The 19,530-nt window shown below is 45.2% G+C and overlaps 1 protein-coding gene across 2 annotated transcripts; it reads left to right on the top strand.

Moving 5' to 3' along the window:
- Nucleotides 1–382: 382 nt before the first annotated feature.
- On the top strand, nucleotides 383–14,485 carry thbs1b (thrombospondin 1b). Of its 2 annotated transcripts, none has more exons than XM_013140300.4 (22): nucleotides 383–585; nucleotides 766–861; nucleotides 1,077–1,636; nucleotides 1,903–1,978; nucleotides 2,466–2,558; nucleotides 2,793–2,902; nucleotides 3,775–3,900; nucleotides 4,401–4,497; nucleotides 5,685–5,858; nucleotides 6,148–6,324; nucleotides 6,669–6,842; nucleotides 7,274–7,554; nucleotides 7,938–8,156; nucleotides 8,415–8,522; nucleotides 9,144–9,303; nucleotides 9,714–9,832; nucleotides 10,963–11,197; nucleotides 11,369–11,596; nucleotides 11,785–12,056; nucleotides 12,166–12,263; nucleotides 12,567–12,706; nucleotides 12,827–14,485. In XM_013140300.4, the coding sequence occupies exons 2-22, from the start codon at nucleotides 798–800 to the stop codon at nucleotides 12,832–12,834; spliced, it is 3,519 nt and encodes a 1,172-aa protein (XP_012995754.1). In that variant the 5' UTR covers nucleotides 383–585; nucleotides 766–797; the 3' UTR covers nucleotides 12,835–14,485. The 2 variants fall into 2 exon arrangements, with proteins under 2 accessions (XP_012995754.1, XP_012995755.1); XM_013140301.4 differs by having other exon boundaries at nucleotides 383–589.
- Nucleotides 14,486–19,530: the final 5,045 nt, after the last annotated feature.

The following is a 19,530-nucleotide window of genomic DNA, read 5'->3' as shown; positions in this document are numbered from 1 at the left end:
TGCCTATGTGGCAAGAAAGCTATTAATATTTCAATCATATCATGATTTAGGATGAACACATTTTTTATAACTGTGAGGACCCTTTTGGTAGAGAGGTGTTTTTTATTGCTATTACAAGTACCTTTTAAAAAATAAGTGCATTTCAGACTGATGAGAAACCAAATACCGGAAACAAAGGTCTAATAAAAGTATGGATCCAGTCATGGTCTCTGGAATGTGCCGCAATATTTTTTTTTCTCCATTCTCCCCCCGAAGTGCTTCTGTGTCGGACTTGGGTGCACTTAAGCCGTTCTGTAAGATCGTCCCTTTTTCCTTCCAGCATCTGATTGGGCGAGACGCGTTCTTTGGAATTTCATGAAACTATTTAAATAGCACTTTGTCCCCTGGCTTATGAGTTAGATTCTAGCGTCCAATACCAGAGAGAATTTACCATTAAAATAAAGTAACCCAAGAAAATTACTTTCTGCATTTTTACTCGGAACCCTTTCCATTTACAAAGACGAAACGCTTGAATCTTGTGGATTACTATCGGATTTCCATTTCTATTTGGATCTTATTATTTTCCCCAGCTGTTTCATTCAACAGGTGGGTGAGCGATATTTTGATTTTCTTTCAATAAATACAGACAGATTTTTTAATTTTAATTATGTCTCTGAAGTAATTCAATAATTTCATTTCATTCATTTATTTGAGGAAATAATGTTTTTTGTTTGTCAATTGTGATATTTAATGTATGAAATTTAACATTTATAAATATTTTTATAGGTATAAAAACAAACAAACCAAAAAAAATTACCATGAAGTTGACGGGAATATTTCTGCTATTGATGCTTTGGACCTGCGACAGCGCACGAGTTGCAGGTGAGAAAACTTGGCTGATGTGCTTCTTCAACTAAATGTAACTACAATGTTCCAGCTTGAATTTAAAATGATTTGAACAATAAAAAAACAGTTGGTGCATTCTTATCCTTCAATAATTTATATTCATTTATTTTAGATAAGTAGTTAATTGAGCACATTATAATCCATTTCAAAGACATGCTGACAAATAATTATACACTGCTACCATCTCACAGAGAGCCGAGACGACAATAGTGTGTACGACTTGTTTGAGCTTGTCCAAGTCCCCAAAAAGAACCATGGAGTGACCCTAGTGAAGGGCGACGACCCATACAGCCCAGCCTATAAGATCCTTAACCCGGACCTAATCCCTGAGGTCCCCGAACGCAACTTCAGGGACATAATCGATTCCATCCACGCGGAGAGAGGCTTTCTACTCCTCCTCAATTTCAAGCAGTTCAAGCGAACCAGGGGTTCCCTTCTGACCGTGGAAAAGCGGGACGGATCTGGAGCCGTGTTCGAAATCGTCTCGAATGGAAAAGCGAACACTCTGGATATGGTTTTCTCCACCGTGAATAAGCAACAGGTGGTCTCAATAGAGGATGTGGACTTAGCAACGGGCCACTGGAAAAATATTACGCTGTTCGTACAGGAAGACCGGGCACAGCTGTATGTGGGCTGTGAGGAGGTGAACACAGCGGAACTGGAGGCTCCTATTCAGAGCATCCTCACTCAAGAGACTCCGGTCACAGCTCGCCTCAGGATCGGGAAAGGAGCAGTGAAGGACAGGTTCATGGTAAGTGAAGATCGAAACAAATAATTGACCAAAACATGTTTTAAGTTGCACAGTAATGTTATTAATTGTATTAGTAGTTTTATTAAGTGTTGAAAAGTGGAGTGTGAAACATTTCAATGCATAAAAAACATGGACATTTGCCTGCATGCTAAAACATGTTTGAAACCCGTTTTAAGTGATTCATTAAGTTACGTATTTGTTGCGTAAAACCAAAGTGATAGTGTCTGTGTGCTGTACTGGAGCTAAAGGGCTATCGATTCTTACAGGGGGTGCTGCAGAACGTGCGCTTTGTATTTGGAACAACTTTGGACGCAATTCTGCGCAACAAGGGATGCCAAAACTGTAAGTAACCTAACCATGAACAGAAAGCATTGTTGTGTGTTCATCCATGCATCACTGGTGGCTGTTGTAAAGCAAGGCAAACTTTCCTAAGAATGTGCAGGACTGTTTAACAGCCTAGCAAAGTCTAATTCACATTTCCATGGGAGGGAAGCTGGGTAATATACAAACACGTCAAAGCCCCTTCAGGGCTGGGCACATCGACTTAATTGGACATCAGGATAAGTGATGCTATAATGTTCTGCAATAGTCTCGGGTGTGATTACATATTCTACATGTGAATATCCCCAACAGGCCTTGTCTCTTGTAGTGTAGTCTATTGTTCTGTTTTTTCCACCTCTCTGCCCTATGTTGGTCAGGTCTATTGGAAATAATGAAGTCCCATTTATTTCCTGGTTTAATAAAAGTAATACAATTCCACTGTGGAGTGCTCTAAACAGCCCCTCTTTGTCTCTCTCCTCTCCCATGTTTTCTCCCCGCCCCCCCACAGCGGTTCTGACAGACAGAATCATCATTATGGACAACCCGGTGAATGGGTCCAGCCCTGCCATTAGGACAGACTACACTGGCCACAAAACCAAAGGTAAATCCACTGGCTGGGTTTGGAGGGGCGGGTTGGGAGCTCAGTCTACTCAGTAGAATAGAACACAACTGCTCAGAATAGTAGAGGGCAGATCGGGATAGATTAGACTGTAGGGAGAAAGTTCTATTCTACTCGAATGAGTTTGAGCGCTTGTCCGTAGAGGTATAGATTGGTTAACTTTGGCCGAGAAACCGTGGACCACGAGCATTGATGTTACGTCTCCCGTTGATCCAGACCTGCAGATGATCTGTGGGTTCTCCTGTGAGGATCTGGCTGGGATGTTTAAGGAGATGAAGGGACTGGCAGTGGTGGTGAAGGAGCTTTCCAATGAGCTGCGTAAAGTGGTAAGGAACTACACAGACAAACGAACACAGGCACAAACGCACATAGGTTTTACTGTCAAGTTGAGGGCCGACAATTTAATACCATTAAAAAACAAAAATGTTACCTAAACCTAACCTTAACCTTTACATTAACCCTAACCCATATGCCGGACCAAATCCTAACTCCTAAACCTAACCCTCAATGCCACAACTCAATTAATAACCAGATTCTATGATTCTATTCTTAACACCAGGTCAGATACAGCTTCTTGTTAAAGTGAGGACCGGCCAAATGTTCTCATTTTACATGAGGACCATCTGTCTTTACTCACATAGAAGAATGGGGACACGCAAACACACAACAGACTGATGAACCTGGATCCTGACACCTGTCTGTCTGTGTGTGTCATGAGTCCCACAGAGAATGTTTCCATAAGCGTCCCAATACTGAGCATTTCTCCGGTTACTCGTGTTTGGGACAGAGCCAGCATCGGCATGTGTTTCTTATGGTTGATTGCTGACCCTGTCAAACTGCATTTAGACATTAAAAGTAAAACCTCTCCTAGTGGGCGAATCGAGTTTGTGTATCGGATGCCCATGTGGCGTCTGAGTAGGCCATTCCGAGACAACACGTGTGAATTTGAAATCACGTGTGCAACTGAAAAGGTGTTCAGTATTTATTCATATGAGTGTTTCATATCAATCAGATAGCGGTTAGAACTTTGGGCTAGTAATCAGTGGGCCAGTAGTTCAAATCTCAGAGGTGAAAAAGGTGTCGACGCGCAGGCCAGATCCCTGGCGGCTCCTGTAAGTCGCTCTGGATAAGAGCATGTGTTGCGGTAGACGAGAGAAACGCTAACCCGTCTCTCTGCTCCATCCTCGGTTCCCTCCAGACAGATGACAACAAGCTGCTAATATCCAGAGTGGGAATCCACAGTGGTGTCTGCCTGCACAACGGTATCATCTACAAGAACAAGGCTGAGTGGACCGTAGACGACTGCACAGAGTGCACCTGTCAGGTAGGGATTCTAGTCGGGTGTGTGTGTGTGTGTGTGTGTGTGTGTAGTCCCTCGCAAAACCCCACACTTGTCGGACCTACGGATGCCATAGCAATCTGACCACGGCTCACGCATGCCACAAAACTGAGCACTAAGATCACATTCTGACATTTAGTCCTTTTTAAACCCTTTTCCCTGGATGGCGAACTGCTTGGGATGAGAGCACTATGCACAATGTAGTACACTGCTCAGCACCACTCAGCTCGTTATTAACAAAGGAACAGAGCAAAACACCCGCTTCAGCTCAGCCCAGTAACTCCCAGGCAGTGAGACGTCCACACAGTGGTCATTCATTTAAAACAAACACAGGCAATACTGTGGAACCACCAGGGACATCTTCCTGTTTGAAATCCCCACGGGTCCACTGTCTCTCTCTCTCTCTGTCTCTCCCAGTCTCTCATTCCTCTGTTCTCTTCTTCCATCTGACCCGGTTCTGTATGTTTCTCTACGTGCCCCTGTAGAACTCTGCCATCGTGTGCAGCAAGATGTCCTGTCCCTTGATTCCCTGTGCCAACGCAACTGTGCCCGATGGAGAGTGCTGCCCGCGCTGCGGTACACGTGAGTTCTTCCTGGTCTTTTCTCCGGAGTTCCAATGTTCCAACCCTAGAATTAGAATGAATGGCTGCGTTTGCAAAGTTCTCTTTGTTTGATTCATAGTCTATTCAGCAGCCAGGAACTAATATACCTGCACAAACAAAGGTTTACCTCATGTTCAATGCAATACATATATGAATGCTGCATGCTGATTGTAAAGCCATGAATGGCCCGCGTTGTCCTGAAGCTTATAGCTCTGAGACAAACAGTCCGTTCAAAACAACACTCCATTTACTACCTGCTATTCGGACCTTCTTGACCGAATAACGCGCGAGGCCCACAACCATTTCTGGGGATGAAATGCTTTCCATTGAAGAAAAGCAACTTCATTTTGAGGGTGATTTAAACTCTTAGCTTGTCAGGGTATGAAAGGGCTGTTGTGTGGGAACATTGGTGCTCTGTCCAAAAACATCTTTTAGTCTTCAACTTGTAATGGCTATAATTGGGTCAAATTGGTTAAAGTGGGACAGAATAATGGGTCGTGCTGCTGAACGAAGCCAAAGGAACAAAGTGACATTTCCCACATACCTGAGAGGCCATATGTAACACCAAGCTTATCACCACCAAGGTCACAAAAACGTAGGACGTGTGGTCAGATCATACCCAGGTCTGATCAAATTAGATTCAAAATTACAACGCTAAATGCGGGCTGCCGGTCCATTCAGTAGACTTCTTAAAGCACACACACACCCACACACACACACACACACACACCCACACACACACACACACACACATCGGGGCTAAACCGATTCCATTAGATCTGGACCCACATCCAGAAAGGGTCTTAGGGTAGAAATGCTGATCCACTATCAGCTTTTAAGCTGTCCATATAACCGCACTATGACAATTTTTACCATAAATTCAAAGAAAAAAAACATCTGTGCTCCACCTTTGAGATGCTTTCTGAATACAGGGCCTGTGACCTTTGAGCATTTGGAGAGCTTTTCTAAAGGTAGGGGAGGATGACTTTCAGCAGCTGAATAGCAGTCTCATTGTTTCCCTTCTCTACTGCCCTCTCCCAATTTCTACCTTTACCTCCTTTCTCCCCCCTTTACCCTCCCTTCCTGACTCCCTCCACCTCTCTTCTTCGCTCCTTCCTTCTCTTTTTCCCTCCCTCCCTCCCTCCCTCCCTCCTCTCCCTGCTCTAGCGAGTGACTATGCGGAGGATGGCTGGTCTCCGTGGTCTGAATGGACCCACTGTTCCGTATCTTGTGGGCGGGGCATCCAGCAGAGAGGCCGTTCCTGCGATCGCATCATCAACAACTGTGAGGGAACCTCCATCCAGACCAGGGACTGTTACCTTCAGGAGTGTGACAAACGCTGTGAGTCTCATTCAGATAATACACTACAAATCCTGACGTTTGAGACGTAAAAACCCACAAATGAGCCACGCAGAGACAGAAAAACAACAGATTCCTCATTAAAGTAGCCAGCACCACGCTTTAGCTAGCTAGCAGCTGAAGCGTTGAATTCAAACAGCAAGGGCTGTTCGTTAACCCGTCTTCATTCGACAATGACCCATAGCATGACAATTACCCATGCATTACCGAGCAAGGCAACTCGTTGATCCCGGACCCCTAACCTTTGACCTCTGATCTGTGACCCTCCCAGTCAAGCAGGACGGGGCCTGGAGCCACTGGTCTCCCTGGTCATCTTGCTCTGTTACCTGCGGGGGAGGCGTCATCACCCGTATCCGCCTTTGCAACTCCCCCACACCCCAAATGGGGGGGAAGGACTGCCAGGGGGAAGGAAGGCAGACGGAGAAATGCACCAAGTCACCCTGCCCTAGTGAGTAAGACCAGTCATGAAGCCCATCATGCATCAACACCTTCTCCATCCTTTCATGCACCACGCACACTATATTTCATGTCGTACATGTTTACTTTCTCTGGCTATCAGACATTCTGAGCTTCTTGTTCGGGTAAAATAATGGGAATAAAACAGTGGAAAACAAATTGTCAGCCAGGTTTCTTGGCTCTACACACCACCAAGAACACCATATTCACCGCACTCTGAAATTCAAAGTATTTCCGGAATTCCGGGCCCACCTTTTTAATTGTCTGCAAATGGAACTGAGCCCATGCCTGGCATTCACCCACACTGACACAGTCTCCCTGTTCTTCCCCGGTCAGTCAACGGTAACTGGGGTCCCTGGTCACCGTGGGACACCTGCTCTGCCACCTGCGGGGGAGGATCTCAGGCCCGTAAACGCCTCTGCAATGACCCTGCCCCGCAGTACGGAGGCAAGGAGTGCCAGGGAGATGCCAAGTCCACTCAGCTGTGCAACAAGAACGCCTGTCCCATTGGTGAGTAGTTGTCGGACACCTCAGGCCACTTACACTCAGAGTACTCACAGCGTCCCATCCTTGCCTAAGCGGCTCTGGCCTCAGGGGCTGTTGTCTAACGGCACTAGGCAGACATTCCGGATCCAGTCAGGTCACTTGAGAGGAGACTCTCTGAGGTTGATGTGGTCAGTTTTGTGGAAGACACACTACATCCATCACTGGGAGCTGTTTGTAGTCTACTTGGTGCTTCTTCTTTTTTTATCAGAAGCTCTTATCAAGAACAACTGAAATGCAATTCGCTCATCCTCTTACCTGGTCTGTTTGAGATGCACTTGTACCTGGTTTTCTGTGAATAAACTTGTTGAAACCCATAGTGATCTATCTTGTTCCCTCCCTCGAGGAACTGGAATTGTGAAACTCCTTAAAGCTCATGTTCGTCCGTCTCTCCTCAGATGGCTGCCTGTCCAATCCTTGCTTTGCTGGGGCCAAGTGCACCAGCTTCCCCGATGGAACGTGGAAGTGTGGGAAATGTCCGACAGGCTACCTAGGCAACGGCATCAAATGCAAGGACGTAGACGAGTGCCAAGAGGTTCCGGACGCGTGCTTCGTGTTTAACGGAGTGCACCGCTGCGAAAACACCGACCCGGGCTACAACTGTCTGCCCTGCCCCGCCCGCTACTCCGGACCTCAGCCCTATGGAAGAGGCGTGGAGGAGGCAGCCGCCAAGAAACAGGTCAGTGGCAGGACAGTGCTTAACTGCTGCGACGATAATCCGGTCAGGGGCGCCGTATAAAAAATATTAAAAAGTTAGGATAATTCCAAGGGCCCATGATTAACAGGGGCCCCAAAAAATTGTTAACAGCTGCGCAGAGGGGCCCCAATTAGATTTTTTGTCACAGTGCCCAAAATTCCTGCCGGCGCCCCTGAATCCAGTTAAACACTCTTTCGGTCCTCTGTCCGATTTAGAGCTTCGCAAAAAGACTAGATCCCTTCACAGAGCTAGGTTGTTATCGGCCCTGATCTCTCAGACTTCTCGACTGCCCAGAGAGCCTTTCGGTTCTGGCCACGGTCGGCGAGAGAGTTTTTCCGCTCAACTCAACCGTTTCTTTCGGTCAGGTGTGTACACCGCGCAACCCCTGCCTGGACGGCAGCCACGACTGCAATAAGAACGCCCGCTGTAACTACTTGGGACACTTTGCTGACCCCGCGTTCCGCTGCGAGTGCAAGCCTGGCTACGCCGGGAACGGCCACATCTGTGGGGAGGACACCGACCTGGACGGATGGCCCAACCAAGACCTGGTCTGCGTGGAGAACGCCACCTACCACTGCAAGAAGGTATGTCTGTCCCTGACCCGGGCACAGGCCCCCTGAACGGATCCAGCTCGGTCCAGCATTGAATACCGGGTGAATAACTGTCGTTTTGAGTGATGTGTCGGTGCTGACTATATTTCCATTTGACATATTTACAGAAAAAACTGTGGTATATTGGATATTCAGCAGGACTGACGCTACGGTTGCAAAAATCCATTTGAATATTTTTCACGCTTGTTGTGCGCCTCGTCTCAACCTCGTGACGCAACCTCTCGTTTGCAGGACAACTGCCCCAACCTTCCCAACTCGGGTCAGGAAGACTACGACAAGGACGGCGTTGGCGACGCTTGTGACAACGATGACGACAACGACAGCATTCTTGACGACCGGGTGAGAGGATTTTATTGGTCGGTTCAGTAACTGACAATCATGAAGTTTGAAGTGCTATGGCAACAAGCATTTGCAGCATGATTTGAAGCATTCATTTGGTGTGTGTGTGTGTGTGTGTGTGTGTGTGTGTGTGAGTATGCACGTCCTGTTTTAGCTGTGTGCCATGAATGCGGTTTTACATTCATCATTGATTCTGTAAAATGAGCAGGAAAGCAAAAAGAAAATAAATAAAACGTTAATTTGCTCTCAGAGCCAAACCTCAAATTCCAACACTGAGGTACTATACCAACCTGAAGGAGGGACAGTCTGATCTGCTAGTCCTAATGTTATATTTGGGATCGGGCCTAAATATAAAACACACTTTCATCAAAGGTTCTCTCTCTCCCTGTATGACGCACAGACTGAAGCAAATGAAATGCAAAGAATTTATTCATGAAATGTATTCATTAGGTTAATGAATAAATGTTGCCTAATTAGGCATTGGACAGTGGGCTGATTCTTCCACGTATCGGTCTGAGATTGAACCTCTCCACCCCATCTGTCTCTCTCTCCCCCAATCTCTCTCTCCCCCCACATCTCTTCCTCTCTCCTCCTTGTTCTCTCTCTCTCTCTCTCCCCCAGGATAACTGTCCGTTCATATACAACCCCAGGCAGTATGACTATGACAGAGATGATGTCGGGGACCGCTGCGACAACTGCCCTTACAACAGCAACCCCGACCAGACGGATACGGACAACAACGGGGAGGGGGACGCCTGTTCTGTTGACATCGATGGAGACGGTGAGTCTGATCAGAAGGGTCCAACGGCAGACAGGCACTGTGGGCTGGTGGGCGGGGCTTGGGCCTCTGTAGGCGGGACTTGGGCTCTTTGGAGCATTTGATTGGGACTTAATAGTACCCGTACTCAGGCATGACACTTTACAACACACAAACACACTCATATTAGGACCTGGTGAATAATAATACGGACCAATAGATTTATTTAAACCAATCCAACTCGATGTGTGTGAGGGCAAAGATTTGTCATGACAGGGTAAATATACTCATTAAAGGCAGTGAACGCTGGCACCACACTATTAGCTACACACTCCATGACACGAGAAGCACCCCCCCCCACCCCACACACACACACACACACACACACACACACACAATCTTCTCCCCAGTAAGTCATGTGATTGGTTTGACAGGTATTCTGAATGAGAAGGACAACTGTCCGTATGTGTACAACGTGGACCAGAGGGACTCCGACCTGGACGGAGTGGGAGACATGTGTGACAACTGTCCACTGGAGCACAACCCTGACCAGGTGTGTGAATTCAGTTTTACAGGCCCCTTCTACACACACACACACACACACACAGGCCAGTCCCCTATCACTCTAGGTCACATCACAATGTTCAGGTGGAGCTCAGTCCTCCAGGGAGCTCGGGGGAAACAGATGAAAGCCAGATAGAGATGAATGGGGAGACTTTCAACTGGGTTTTACCACTGGCTTTGACTGCGTCGATGGAAGGGCGGAGGGGTGGAGGCCAAGGGAGAGGGCGGGGCCGTCTGGTTATTACCCAGGAATGGGCCCGCCCCTGGCTACTGGCACACCGCCAACGTGGATCCCACCTGTGCCACGCCTCACAGACCATAAGGAATGTGTTTGGGAACAGCGGGATGCGCCTAGCTCCCGTATTCCCCCCCCCCCCCCCGCTTCTTCCTCCATCACTCCCTTTTGCCTCGCTGAATTCCTTGCCTTGTGCGGGACAGTCAAATGTGTGGAGTCAGGCAGCAGGGACAGGAGATGTATGCCTGCAGGGGAATGGCTGGCATGCTTCTTGCTGTGGAACGACCAGAATACTGGGCGCACTCGAGCAGAGGCAAGGGAGAAGGGAGTGTGGAGACCAGGGGGCGAGGATGGGTGTGTTCAAGGGTACTTTAATTATGAGCAAATTAATAGCATTAGCAGAATTTGGACAAATTGACCTTGGCAGGTTTGGAGAGGTGAGAGGCATTGAAGCCTGGGGATAACGTGTTATAAAAAGAATGGGAGGACAAGGCGAGGAAAGGAAGATGAGCGTGAAAATGAGCATGCATACAGCTTCGTTACTAGCTGAATACAATTCTTCCCTTGATCATGGTTGGATTTTCATGTCGGCAATGACTGAGATCAGCTTACCCACCTCCTTAACCTTAACAAAAAGTGGGATTACGACAAATAACATGAGCTGGATAATCAGTGTTTTGCTGAAACTCGATGCAGATATCAACATCTATCAGTGGATCGAACGCATTATAATCGCTAACATTAGCTAGCATGAATGTCATAGTTGTAGACCCCAGGAGGAATAGTCACTCTTCTGGAAAAAGCTAGCGTTGAGGGTCCAAATGAACTTCGGGTTAAACTTGGGAGACGCCGGTTACTGATGGGGGAAATGTCTCTCTCGTCAGTTGGATTCCGATGACGACCGTGTGGGTGACAAGTGCGACAGCAACCAGGACATTGATGAAGATGGTCACCAAAACAACCTGGACAACTGCCCCTACATCCCCAATGCCAACCAGGCCGACCACGACAAGGACGGCAAGGGAGACGCTTGCGACCATGACGACGACAATGACGGGATCCCAGACGAGAAAGACAACTGTAGACTGGCCATGAACCCAGATCAGCTGGACTCTGATGGTAAGCTGGGAATAGGCAAGGAGAAATGGTGAACAAATCGTTAACTGTAATCTTCAATGTAGCATCCAAATGAACTGATTCACGTTTTTGCTGATTAGGGCTTTGCCAGTTTTAGCTTTAAAAAGAAGAATGAAGCTGCTTATTGGATGAATATTCTTTGCCTTTTAACAGGTGACGGTCGAGGGGACGCTTGCAAAGATGACTTTGACCAAGATAACGTGCCTGACATCTATGATGTGTGTCCTGAGAACTTCGACATCAGCGAGACAGACTTCAGGAAGTTCCAGATGGTTCCTCTGGACCCCAAGGGGACGTCCCAGATTGACCCCAACTGGGTGGTCAGACATCAGGGCAAAGAGCTGGTGCAGACCGTCAACTGTGACCCTGGCATTGCAGTTGGTAAGTGGATTGGTTGGTTTGATGGGTGGTTGGTTCATTGGTTGATCAGTTGATTGGAGATTCCGTTGGATTGTCAGTGAATGATCAGTTGATGAAGGGACTGACCCTAACATGTTAAGACATCTCAATACGAACCAACATCAAACGAAGGCCTGGTTGGCATTTTCAATCCATTTCTCAATTCCCAGGCTTTGACGAGTTCAACTCGGTGGACTTCAGCGGCACATTCTTCATCAACACGGAGAGGGACGACGACTATGCCGGCTTCGTGTTCGGCTACCAGTCCAGCTCCCGGTTCTATGTGGTGATGTGGAAACAGATCACGCAGACCTACTGGAATAACAAGCCCACCAAGGCCCAGGGCTACTCAGGGTTATCCATCAAGGTGGTGAACTCCACTACCGGGCCTGGCGAGCACCTCAGGAACGCTCTGTGGCACACAGGCAACACCCCGGGACAGGTATAGCACGCTCCTAACTCCCTCGCGCGCACAGACGAACACACAAATGCAAGTAAACACACACACACACACACCTAACTTACACGCAGTTTTTTCCGCTCCTCTGCAGGTGAAGACGCTGTGGCACGACCCAAAGAACGTTGGCTGGAAAGACTTCACTGCCTACAGATGGCATCTGATTCACAGACCGAGGACCGGTCATATAAGGTAAGCGCTGAACCGTCGGCCTGTGAGATTAATCAGGAACATTGATTTAAACCTTGAGAATACTTTTTTGTGTGTTTACCCTTATATAATCTGTACAACATTACCACATTCAATGTCATCAACAGAACCTCCTTTATGCGGCATTTGGGAAACATGAACACTTCTTATGAGCGTGAACATTTACAAAACACTTACTGACTTACTGTACTTGACTTTAACTACTACCTCTAAACAGGTTTTCTGTAATTGCGTGTTTATATCGTAGAACCAGTTGCGTCACAAATCGTCTTGTCATTGTTTCAGAGTTGTCATGTACGAGGGTAAGAAGATTATGGCAGATTCCGGGAGCATATACGACAAAACGTACGCGGGTGGAAGATTAGGACTCTTTGTCTTCTCACAGGAGATGGTATACTTCTCAGACCTCAAGTATGAATGCAGAGGTGAGGGACACAGACGTTCTTTTGACTTCAGAAAGAAAAATAAAATTTTCTAATTGCAAATGATTTAACCCGATGCTTTCTCTTGACATAACTCGTTGTCCTTTGTGTTCCTCTTTCCAGATGCATAATTGCGTGGGGCAGCAACTCTTGGAACAATGCACCTTTCTGTACAAATATGAACAATATGTTTTCTGACGCAAAGTCCAGGGACCGATTTCTTTTTTCTGCCACTCTTCTTTTCCGCGTCACTCCCACCGGTGGGACCAAAGGCGGAGGACCTGGTGTGGTCAGCCTCAGGGTACATTTGACGCTGGTTTGGACAGAGAACCACCTGGCGGACTGCCAGTTAGAGGTTCAGAAAGGCCCTTTCCAACCCACCCGGAGCAGGTAGAACCAACAAACGGCCCCTTTGCTTTGTCTGAGTGGGAGATGAGTGACCACCGGGGATACCCAGCCGAACAACCGGCCGATCTCTCTCTGACCTGAAAGACCTCATTCAGCTCTGTGCGGGAGAGGTTTCCCGTAGATGATTATGCACTTCTAAACCGTTACATCTCTTTCTCTCCAGTTCTACACATATCTTTTTTCCAGAAATGGACACCCAAAAAATAAAACATATTGTTCCATTAATATAAAAACAGATCTACCCGGGTGTAGATTCAGAACAATGTGATTCTAAGAATTTGGTTTTTGGCTTAAAGGTTGATGAAAGCAAAACAACAAGATTCGAAGGGATGATGACTTTGTGTGACTGTGTGTTTGTGTATGTAAATAAGAGGACAGTTACTGCTTGCTTTTACCCGTCTATATGCGTGACTTTAGAGAAAAGTGTTGCTAAGACAAAAGAAAACAAACAGAAATTAAAATGAGCCAAAATACAGGATTGCTTGTAGGTTTTGTGGCTGGCATTAGATGAATATTGTTCAGTTCAAACTGAACATAGTATTACTCAGGGTAAGATGGGAGAAACCATCTTAGCATTTTAAAACATTGCAGAATAAGACATGGGAGGACCATGTAAAAAAAAAAGGCATTGCCATTGCCAATAAGTACAAGCCATTCTGTCCATGATTACACTTGCCAAGTTGCCATCCCTTTTTTTAATCATGATTTGGAACTAACAGGATTTCTTTTAGCTTTTCTTATAGGACTAGACTAGCCTGTTTTCAGTCTCCACTGTAAAAACACCAATGAGAATCATGCAAGATGGTTCCATGTCATGAAAGAAAAAACCCTAAAGGATTCATTTAACTAGGGATTCTAACATAAGATGTTAAAAACCACAATGAAATAGTTATTTTCCAATGGATGGTTAACGCTTAAGATATTAAAACATTGAACAGGGGGATCTCCCTCATCTTCAGAGGCTTTAAATTGTGTAAATAAAAGTCTTCCTTTATTATCTCTTGCCTACAGTGTAGGTACCAAACAATGGAAATACTCTGAGAAAGTGAGAGATTCCCCTGATTGTTCCAGACGTAAGCCGACAGAGTCAGTCAGTCTGGTGTCCTTCGGTGTCAGAAGTAGGATTGGCAATGTCTGAAGTCACCGATCCTCCTCTGGAGGAACCATTTTAGGAATTAGAATCCAGCCATGGGTAGAACTAGGGCTCTTCAGGAGTTTTGTATGTGACATTTGTGCCTTGTCTCTTGAGAGAGATGCAAAACAAAAGACATCTTTTGATGTACAATTATTACCTCTATTCTGTTGCATAATGAATTTGCTGAAACAAAAACAAAAAATTTAGAAATTCCTTCAGAATCCAAATTGATTGACATCTCACTGCCTCTGTAGCACCACACTTTATAATAGTATTACTTTTCTTTTTAAAACAGAAATACTCCCTATACAACAACCCCATGCACTAAATGCAGTGAAATGGGAGAGTTTGTTTTCATATTTTATTTTTTGCTTTTATGTATGTCCTTTGTCCAGTGCTCTTTTTAATGGATAAATTGTTCTGTTTTGTCTTCGCTGTTTTGTGTTTGAGAGGTCGATTCTTGTGTGTAGATAAATGCTATTTAAATAATTTATCAGGACTCGCTGCCTAAGAAAGGGGGCGTGTCCGTATGTATAAACCATTTGCACACTGACACAAGGATGTTCTGTTCTTTATCAATGTAATGTTTTTGTACCATTATTTTTGTACAATTTAGTGAAGCTTGTTATCTGTAAACATTTTTACTTAGTTGTACAATCCAAAAAATGCTGTTTTTATCCATGGCAATTATTTTGTTACATACTTCGGAAATAATAAATAGTTGTTAAAAATTACTCTTAGTCTGCATGGATCATGGATTCAGTCCTTTTGCCCCAAAGTCCTTGTTATGGAGTCACATTTGCCTCATACATTTAATGTACAATATATAGGCCTACTCGACTAACCACTATGCTACTCATTTTTAAAACACATTAGATAGGTGATCAGAGTCTGCCGGTGATCAGAGTCCAATACGAAATACAGCCTGTTCTCCGTCCCCGCCACATGAGGAACATAGTACGGTTCACCGCACTGACCTTTGATCGCAGTAGTCGACAGACCACTGGGATTAAATGTTAGCACGGACAAAATGAACGCCACCAAGACACCACTTCCTCGTCTGACGCTGGGTCATCGATTAGAACCATGACATCATTTCATAAAAGCTGCTGGCAAATTTCCATCTGACATCCATGCATGACATAAAGGAGGTTGTGTTGGTTAGGCCAACCTGCTCTGGGGACAGAGAAACAGTCCTATTATAACAGGCACTTCTTAACGGCCGTAAGTGATGTGTCTTTTGAAGTCCGAACCCGTCAGGGTAAATACAGGGTGTCAACAATTGGTCCTAATATGGGGTCTAAATGTGGCCACCGGATCAAAGGTCTTCCCATCCACCCATGAATTACTGGACCGTCTACATCTCGGCGGTTGGTTCATGCTCTTTGCATTTATGTAATTCAGCATTCGAATGAACAGGCCACTCCCTCACTGTCTGTTGCCTAAGCAACCACTATCCTCTGTAGTACAAAATACATACAGGTGCAAGTGAAAGATTCCACAAGACGAAATTGGACTCTTAGGTACAAATAGGTACTAGAAATACAGTACATCTGCCACTGTGTGCAATAGCTCTATAAAAAGAGACACGACCCTCCAATGGATCCCACTTCCTTAACCATCCCAGAGTTCAAGGCCCAGGGAGTACCATAGAATAGAGTTCCTGGGTCTGTTTGTGTTCATAAGTAACCCACTCTACTCATTCATTCCCAAATAGATTTACATCGAGGACAATGTTTTCTTTATATATAGATGTCGGAAAGTTCCGGTCTGGCAGGCATTGAAATCTAAGAACGGTAAGATCAGGCAATTTGTGAAGTTGAGTTGAAAAACATGTTGTTAATTGCACCTGTAAGTATTTCTGGACGTTTTAGAACTTTTAGAAAAAAATATTGAAGTAACTTGCCATTATAGCGTCTGGTGGTGGAAATGCCAAGTTATATTTAGCCTTTAAGAAACCCAACATAGACCACCCTTTTTTGGTATCGGGTACTCCTTACATCCTTTCCTTCCTCCTCGCGAGTTTAATAAGAACCAATTGGAAAGCCAAGTTCCATTCCCTCTGACCGTCTCCTCTAATGGGTTTTCAGATTCAGACAAAGTAACACTTGCAAGTCAATGCCTTGCGGTTACCTGCCCCATTACAAGACCAGTGTTTATATCCTGCTGACGGATATAATTGCTGTGCAATTTGCCAGCGCTGTCCGTTTTTGACGGGGTTTAGTGATAAAAGTGACCGTTTCGTTACTTTATGAAGTGCACAGTAACGCTATCCTCCCTTGCACTCCTTTAAAAAAATATATAATCTGTCACACAGCATAGAAATACACATTTATGGGTTGGACACTGCCGTACAACATTTCGAAAATGCAAGGGACTACAGACGTCTCGTTGTGCCTGCGATGACAGACGGCCTCTGTCACGGACGTGCGTAAACACGCGTTTGTTTTTATTACCTTTGGACGGGGCGTCGGAACGTTTGCACGTCGGTGCGCACGGATTAGAATCATCACCCGAAGTTGCACCTGTTTTCCCTCATTAGTCGGAAGCGGTTTCACCTGTGCTGAACCAGCTGATACCTGTTGCTGGCACAGTGCTTCGGTTGGATTGAGAGAACGACAACACTTATTGAGATAATACAAGCCTGAAACTTCCGTTCTCCCTGCCTACCCTAAATTGGGGCGGGTTTTAAATTGGGTCGCGTTGTCAGGAGCAGTTTAGTAGGCACACAAGGTGGTTATTTAACTGGACACCCCCATCAGTATCTTTCAGAATCCCATGTAAAAAATATATTTGGGTGTGTTGAAGTGATTACGTTTTTAATGCTCTTTCTGTTTGATTGCCACCTTTTGGTTGGCCATTAGGAAACAACACATAGCAATGGACGGGTGTTCTCTCAGTCTGAATATCCATGGCGATTAATGGGATCATTTTAGTCAGTCTTGTAAATTTGGTTCCACTCATGTTTTATACATTCCTATGGGGACGGTTCGGGACTATTAATAAATGACAAACTGGCTAACCAAAGTCAAACCGGTTTGGCCTCGGTCAAACAACATTCAGGTGGGGCTCAATTATATGTCTGGCTCTTCCCTCCTGCAAACATGAGATGACCACTGCAAATGGTACTCTGAAACCTCATGATCTCATGTTTTGAATTTAGTCATGGCTGCTAGCATTTATTAATGAACCAAAAAAGTTCACCCTCCTATTAGTACCATTTGGAAATGATAGCTCCAAAATCAAAGATGACAGTGCTCTGATCAATTGCTAGGACTCCCAAAACCAGTTCACTTTCTTTCAATGTTTGAAGCCCACGAGGGCAATGTAAATGCAAAACCAGGTTATATGTCAGTAGTCCTCTAACTCGTTTGGTCTATGGTTACACAAATATGACAACAACACCGCTACAAAACGAGTGCCATTAATCCAATAGATTACAATTATGTCCTTGTGATATAATCCAAAGACTTCTTGGCAACTGTCCTAATGATCTTATGCCTCCTTACCTAGAGTCCTCATAGGTCACCCTTGAGGCAGAACAATGGACTGTGTGTTTTGGCAGATAACAAAGAGCTTTACTTTGTTTGCATCCCAAATAGTCCCCCAGCTCCCTTTTAGTGCACTATTTGAGCAGTGGCTCTTTAGTGAAGCTTAGTGCACTGCCTTGGGAATAGGGCGCAATTTGAACCATATCCTGTGAGTTTTGTCCAAAAAGAGGATTTATGACAGCTGAGCCACATGACCTTTTAACCGTTAGCTAACTACACCTGGTGAGTCCAAACAGGAAGCGGAGTGTTATTGGAGAAAAAGATGACTCGGTTCAACCTTTTTCAGAAAAAAGGGTGAACGATTGTCAAAAACATCTCATCCAGAAGCCGCTGAAGATCAGATAAGGAATTCCAAACCTTTGCGTGGGTCTCCATTCAGTGTAAGAAAACAACACATCGGATTCAAGCCAGAGAGATCCTCATTCCTTTGGATCCTTTGCAACAGCAGAACCTTAGAATTGTCTACCTTTGGAAAATTGAGTTTGACTTTGAAATCACCCCGGCATATAAAAACCTAGTTCATAATAAATATATTTACTATTCCATTGTCATAACTGATTTTTTTTTTGGTCTTCATTTCCATCAGTCACGGATGTGTGTGTGTGTGTGTGTGTACAATCCAAGTTGATCGTATGACATGTCCAAATGGAAGAAAGTCAAAGTATCATCATCATTCACTACCCTCTCTGTGACAGCCACACATTCTGATCGTATCGACAATGTTACCGGTATTAACACAGGGGAGAGGTGTTTCATAACTCTGGCGCATATGCGCCGTTTGTTTCTCTGTCATTTTACAAAGACGACGGAAGCGGGCAGAAGCGTTTTTCGAAATACCTCAGATTGATGTTTCCAAAACAGCCTTGTTCTTTACATTGTCAGCCCAGCGTGTGACAGTTGATGATGGGGCACGTTGTGGAACTCATTTCTAGTTCCCTGATCGTTGCTGAGAGAGTCAAGCCAAATGCCTGCTAGCACTCTACCGTTTGAAAATAATAAACACATGTCTGGACCCCTGTTTATAGAACGTAACGCCGGGCCCTGAAGGCCTACTCTATTAACAATTAGTTGTTCCCAACCAGTTATCGCCAACTGGCAGACTTCTTAATTTGTTGAATAAAAAAAAAAGAAAATCCCTAAGTGGTGTCAGGAACAGGTATGCACAACCTCGGCATCCCACTTCCAACATGCCAGTTTGAAGCAGCATTAAGTGGATACAGACAACCAACATAATGTGGTCTCATTAAATGCATAACATCAAACTGTACACGCTCCTGTGATCACCTCAGAACTAAGGTGAATGCCTAATACAAACACAAGGGGAAGAAGGAAGCTGAAGACTAATAGTTTGCTATTCATTAGCCCCATTGGCAGCAGATGAGAGGGCAAAGGAAGACTGAAGGAAGTTGCTCTAGCTTTTAATTTCCTGCCAAGAGTACACCCAGCTACGGGACAGATACTCCCCTACAACTCCTGCTTAGAGGATGGCCTATAATTCCCTAAGCCATGATCCTATAGCCTTAACCCTAACCAGAGTTAAAAGAGGCTAACTGTGACGTTCTTTTCACAGTGAAGCACAAGCCCTATGGTTCCCACAGCTGTGGTCATAGAACCAATAACCTTCACCTGGACTGAATTGGAGAGGGTGAAATCCAAAGGGAAATATTTGTTTCATGCTTTTTAAAAAACAGGTGAAGACTTACAGTAAGATGCTTATTCACTGTTGTTTTTAA

Source organism: Esox lucius, chromosome 23 (assembly GCF_011004845.1).
Source record: "Esox lucius isolate fEsoLuc1 chromosome 23, fEsoLuc1.pri, whole genome shotgun sequence".
NCBI classification, from domain to species: domain Eukaryota; kingdom Metazoa; phylum Chordata; class Actinopteri; order Esociformes; family Esocidae; genus Esox; species Esox lucius.
This window is presented reverse-complemented; position numbering and strand designations above follow the sequence as displayed.

Coding starts and splice junctions, on each gene's coding strand:
- thbs1b (XM_013140300.4), top strand. CDS start 798: ATGAAGTTGACGGGAATATTTCTGCTATTGATGCTTTGGACCTGCGAC. Junction 3,901..4,400: donor GCACAGAGTGCACCTGTCAG/GTAGGGATTCTA, acceptor GTGCCCCTGTAG/AACTCTGCCATCGTGTGCAG. Junction 6,325..6,668: donor CACCAAGTCACCCTGCCCTA/GTGAGTAAGACC, acceptor TTCCCCGGTCAG/TCAACGGTAACTGGGGTCCC.